This window comes from Colobus angolensis, unplaced genomic scaffold (assembly GCF_000951035.1).
Source record: "Colobus angolensis palliatus isolate OR3802 unplaced genomic scaffold, Cang.pa_1.0 Scaffold109, whole genome shotgun sequence".
Taxonomy (NCBI): domain Eukaryota; kingdom Metazoa; phylum Chordata; class Mammalia; order Primates; family Cercopithecidae; genus Colobus; species Colobus angolensis.
In genome coordinates, this window is record NW_012111919.1 from 1,299,314 (window position 1) to 1,305,112 (window position 5,799).

General features: G+C 39.6%; 1 protein-coding gene across 3 annotated transcripts in view; it reads right to left on the reverse strand.

Annotated features, from left to right (window-relative positions):
- HADHB (hydroxyacyl-CoA dehydrogenase/3-ketoacyl-CoA thiolase/enoyl-CoA hydratase (trifunctional protein), beta subunit) overlaps window positions 1–5,799 on the reverse strand; it is a 51,143-nt gene that overhangs the window by 37,974 nt on the left and 7,370 nt on the right. For all 3 annotated transcript variants that reach the window (XM_011950324.1, XM_011950316.1, XM_011950333.1), the window contains exons 2-3: window positions 2,609–2,683; window positions 2,456–2,500 (exon numbers count right to left, since the gene is read on the reverse strand). In XM_011950324.1, the coding sequence (XP_011805714.1) occupies window positions 2,456–2,500; window positions 2,609–2,675 (112 nt within the window). In that variant the 5' untranslated portion in view covers window positions 2,676–2,683. The remainder of the gene's footprint in view (window positions 1–2,455; window positions 2,501–2,608; window positions 2,684–5,799) is intronic.

Here is a 5,799-nt window from a genome sequence, read left to right on the forward strand (position 1 = left end):
TTATGTATTTTATGTATTCAATAGTCACCTAAGGACTCTCGTTCTGCCTCATGTGCGTACTGGCTCCTAAGCACATCAAAATTTTCTGAAGGGCAAGACAATACAGCTCCATTTTATATATTCTACAGTGCTCTGGGCACATAGCAGTAATGAATTATAAGAATCTGAATTGGGAGCTAAAATATCTGGGTTGTAGGCCTACTCTGCCACGATTTTCTTATCTGCAAATATTAGAGCTGAACTAGATGACCTCAAAGGCTCTGCCCAACTCCAAAACCTAAAATTCAATGGCTGACTGATATACATTCTATACTCTTTAAAAACAATTAAAATCAAAGAAGATAATAAGTGTGTCATGTATTATACAACTATTATACACGTGTGTGTATATATATATATATAGACATCTATACATAGACATAACCATCAAATCAGTCAAAATTTCCAACAGACACTTATATTTCCAGTCCATCAGATGACTAAAAACATCCATAAATTCTGTATCCCTCTATTTTAATTCCTTCATCCTAACAGCTCTGTCAAGAAGAGATATTCACACGAGCTTCAAGAGGAGTTAGTTATAAAATTATTGCAATCTTCAAACCAGAATGCCAGTTAAAACAAAAAAAATTACTGCAACCTAAAACCTGCTGAGCTCAGGCACATGCCTGCTTCCACCCTCAAATCTGCTGGCCACTTCCCATTGTTTTATCATTTGCCTTCTGGTACCACTATCATCATCAGCGTTAATGCAAATTACTTGTGGGACACTGTGTTATATTTGCGGAACACTGTGTTATACACTGGGGATACCAAAAAGCTAAAGACTCACAGGGCTTACAATACATTTGGGGAGACAGAAACATCAGAAACAGTTACAGAGCAATATAAGGAATAGTTTAAACACCAGATACGTGGTTTCCTCTGCTGCTATTCAGAATGACCTTCTCCCACTTGGCAAGGATCAGGTCTATTTGTGTGACTTTGCAAAGCAAAGACCTAGGTCAACATTAGAATTAGGGAAAAGGCAAAACAAGACAGACAGGAATTACTTATGGGGGTACTACAAATCTATATTTTAGTTAGAATGTAAAAGCCGCAGGAAAAATATTTGTTATATGACAACATGAAACTTCTCTAGTTGGGATTAGGCAATGATAGAAAAATACCATCTTGCACTTATAGTGAATTTATAGTTTTTAAAGTGCTTTGAGATATCTCGTAACTATATGAGGTTGATAAGACTAGACTTATTATATATTTCTTTTTTAGATGAAGAAACTAAGCACAGGGAAGTAAAGTGACTAGTTGAAGGCCACACTGCCCAAAAAGAGATAGAACTGGAAGAGAATCTGGAAAAGAATACAGGTTCTCTGAATCCTGGGAACCAAATCCCAGAATTTTTTTTCTTTTTTTTTTTTTTTTGAGCCGGAGCCTCGGTCTGTCACCCAGGCTGGAGTGCAGTGGTGTGATCTCGGCTCACTGCAAGCTCTGCCTCCTGGGTTCAAAGATACTTGTGTCTCAGCCTCCCAAGTAGCTGGGACTACAGGCATGCGCCACCACGCCCAGCTAATTTTTGTATTTTTAGTAGAGATGGGGTTTCGCCATGTTGACCAAGCTGGTCTCAAACTCCTGACCTCACGTGATCCACCTGCCTCAGCCTCCCAAAGTGCTGAGATTACAGGCGTGAGCCCCTACACCCAGCCTGGAAGATATTTTTTCTATTAAGTTATTATACAAGTAGAAATACCATAATAAAACCAAAATCAAAGGCATGGGTCCATACAGAATCTAGGCAAGGAGAAAAATGTTAAGAATTTGTCAGGGTGATTTTAGCACTAGCCAGGAAAGATACAAACCTACAGCAGATTCTACAAAAATCTGCAGTAAAGAAGTCTAATTCATTGGGTTTACTGAGGATGTAAATGACCATATAAAATCAACACATCTCCTTACTCTTTTATTTCATATTAACTAAACAACTTTCTGTTATTACTAGTTCCCTAATCACTTTTATTTCAGGAATGGGCCCTCTTGCACATGGGAGAAGAAGATATTCATCAATAGAGAAGCATTTCACAAACTGCAAATTTAGAAAGTTGACTTTTGGTTCCATAACAGGTCTCAAGAGCATCTGTAAGCCATTCATCTCCAGGATGGCCAGCAAGAGGATAAATAAACTCACCAGGGAGGTTTATGGAACCTCCATGACTCCAGCAGGTTCAAATCCCAGAAAACAGCCTCCTGTCAACAACCTCAAGCCTAATCCTAAATAAGGTAGTATCATTATTCATTGGCCCCATAATTTTTTAATTTGAAGGCAACAGAGATGTTCATGTTGTTCATAAAAAGGGGAGAATTAGCAAATTAGTTTTGGTTTTTATTCAGAGTTCACAAACTATAGAATCTGGAATCTACCATTGAAATCAGAAGTTTATTTTACAAATGACTGTACCTGGGGCAGCTCGTAGCTGGGAGGAACAGCTCAGAGGTCTTATGGCTGGAAGACAAAATGAACTGTTTACAAAAAGCAATACCATTCAGTATCTATGCAAGATGCTTATACATCCAAATCCAATCTCTAAAAATAAAATAATAATAAACTTACCAAATCTGAGGGCCCATTTTGATGTAGTGGGAAGATTTTTAAAAGGGTAAGCCAAGATAGTAGTCATTCTGGAATCTAAAAAGAGAACAAAAGTATATCCTGGATTAGCTGAACAATTTGTAGTTTACATTGTAGTCTATGAACTCTAATAACCTCATCTACAGCTACTAGAAAACATTAAAACTTAATCTTATCAACCATTCTTCATCCAATAATATTATTATGATAGGAACACTGACATGGCTTTCACATTGTACCAACCACTATTCTAAGCATTAACCATCTAATCTTCACAATGATCTATAAAGTAGGCACGATTACTACATCCTTTGTAAGAGATAAGGAAATTCAGGCATAGTAGGATTTAGTGACTTGCCAAAAGACCTACAACTAGTGAGTGGCAGAGCTGGAATATTTATTTATTTATTTATTTATTGTTGAGATGGAGTTTTGCTCTTGTTGCCCAGGTTGGAGTACAGTGGCGCAATCTTGGTTCACTGCAATCTCCACCTTCCCGGTTCAATCGATTCTCCTGACTCGGCCTCCCAAGTAGCTGGGATTACAGGCACGTGCCACCGTGCCTGGCTAATTTTTTGTATTTTTAGTAGAGACGGGGTTTTGCAATGTTGGCCAGGCTGGTCTCGAACTCCTGACCTCAGGTGATCCATCTGCCTTGGCCTCCCAAAGTGCTGGGATTACAGGTGTGAGCCACCGTGCCCAGCCCAGAGCTGGAATTTGAATCCAGGGAGTCTACCTCCAGAGTGTGTGCTCCTGTTCTTTAGGGTCAAAGAAGCAGAGAGACTGCTAGGCGTGATCATAAAACCATTAGTATTAGTTTCACGATTCTGAAGGCTATACTATGATTATGTAGAAGGCTTTGTGGAATGTTTGTATTTGAAGGGAATACACACTAAATAGGGATGGTGAAGCATCATGTCAACAACTTACTCTCAACTGCTACTAAAAAAAGTTTGTAGTACTGCACTTGCAACTTTTTTCAAAGTTTGATACTGTATTGTTTAAAATAATAAAAAAGTAAAACATAAAAATCCTATATATTAAAAAATATGTAAAATACATTAACTACCTCCCCCCACCCCCAAAAAAGACTAGATTTCTAACAATGAGTTCCTACAGATCACTAAGGAAAACACTAGCAGACAAATAAGCACAGAATATGAACAGACCACAGAAAAGGAAACACAAATGGCTCTTAAATATATGAAAAGATGTTCAATTTCACTCATAAGAATTCAAATTAAAATCGCACAGATATAATTGTCTGTCAAAGTAGCAAAGATTCAAAGGTTTGATATATACTCTGTGTAGGTAAGAGTATGTGCAAATAGATATTCTCATATACTGCTGCCAAGGGAACTGGCGCAATCCATGGGGAGGGCAATTTGGTAATTATCTGTGAAACATGTTTGAACCAGCAATTCCATTTCCATGAACAGACTTCATGGACATTACTCACACACAGGACATGATCCACATTGTTACTGTAATAGTCAAAGATCAGAATAACCAAAAAATAGGAAAATGGGTAAGTAAACCATGCTACAACACCCTTGTGAAATACAATGCAGCTGTAAAAGGTAAGGAAATGATTATGTACCAATATGGAACCATTTTTAAGCTATATTAAGTGAAGAAAGCAAGATGCAAAATAGCTGTACAGCATGCTATCACTCATGTTAAAAGAGGAAAAATCTTATGTACATTTCCTTGTATCAGTATAAAATCCCCCTGGAAGTATAATAAAGATGTTAAGAATAACTGTTGACTGGAAGAAAGGGAACTGGGTAACTAGGGGACAGGGGTGGAAGACGTCATCATACACCTCTTATAATTTCTTAATTTTGAAGCATGTTTTAACTAAAAAAAAAAAAATCAAAACCAAAAAAATCCCACAAGATTTACCAACAAAGACTTTGGTAGCCAGCCTCCAAGTTGCCCCCCAATAATCTCTACCTCTTGGTATTCACACCCTTGTCTAGCTGCCTCCCTCTCCATATCACAGAATGTATAAACCAAAGAGTATGTTACAAGTAATGGTATGCCACTTCTGAGACAGGCTATAAGAGATACTGCAACATCTGTCATGGCCTTTCTCTCAGCTCACTCACTATGGGAGAAGCCAGGTGGTGTGTCCTGAGCAGCCTTGTAAAGAGGCTCCTGTGGTGAGGAACTGACGCCTCTTGCCAACAGCCATGTGAGTGAGCTTGGAAGTGGAGCCTTCAGCTCAGGCAAGCTTTCAGCTGACACCAGCCCTGCCAACATTCTGACAGCCACCTCATGGGAAACTCTAAATCAGAGTAATCCAGCTAAGGTGCCCTTGATTCCTGACCTTCAGAAACTACGAGATGGTAACCATGTATTGTTTTAAACTGCTAAATTTGGCAGTAATTGGCTACACAGAAATAGATAATACAAATGCTTTAAGGTTTAACTTCTCGTGGGTCTTTAGAGACTAAAAGGAGGATGTCCTACAGCTTCTGAAAAGGAAAAAACAAAACACACGTTCCAAACATGTGGATTGGAAAGAGATGAGACGCCCAAGCTTTAGGATCACCAGCCTAGGGATATTCAAAGGACTCTGGCCAGAGAAACACAAAGAGGCCCATGAGAGAGGCACCACTCAGAAGCTACTTATAGTACCACAAGGGTCTGGGATACAAGTTCCCTTATGTAAAGTTCACCTTGAAATAAAATTCATGAAAATAGTTAAGAAAATGTTGAAAAACAAAAGGGGGAACCTTGTTCCAATAGATAACAAAACTTTCTAGGCTAGGCACAGAGGTTCACACCTGTAATCCCAGCACTTTGGGAGGCCGAGGTGGGAGGATCGCTTGAGCCCAGGAGTTCGAGACCAGTCTGGGCAACCTAGTGAGACCCTGTTTCAACAAAAAATACAAAAAACTAGCTGGGCATGGTGGCATGTGCCTGTGGTCCCAGCTACTCAGGAGGCTGAGGTGGGAGAAGCACCTGAGCCAGGAGTTCAAGTCTGCAGTGAGCCATGATCACACCACTGTACTTGAGCCTGGGTGACAGAGTAAGACCCTGTCTCAAAAGAAAAACAGACAAGGGCCAGGCGCCGTGGCTCACGCCTGTAATCCCAGCACTTTGGGAGGCTGAGATGGGCAGATCACAAGGTCAGGAGATCGAGACCATCCTGGCTAACACAGTGA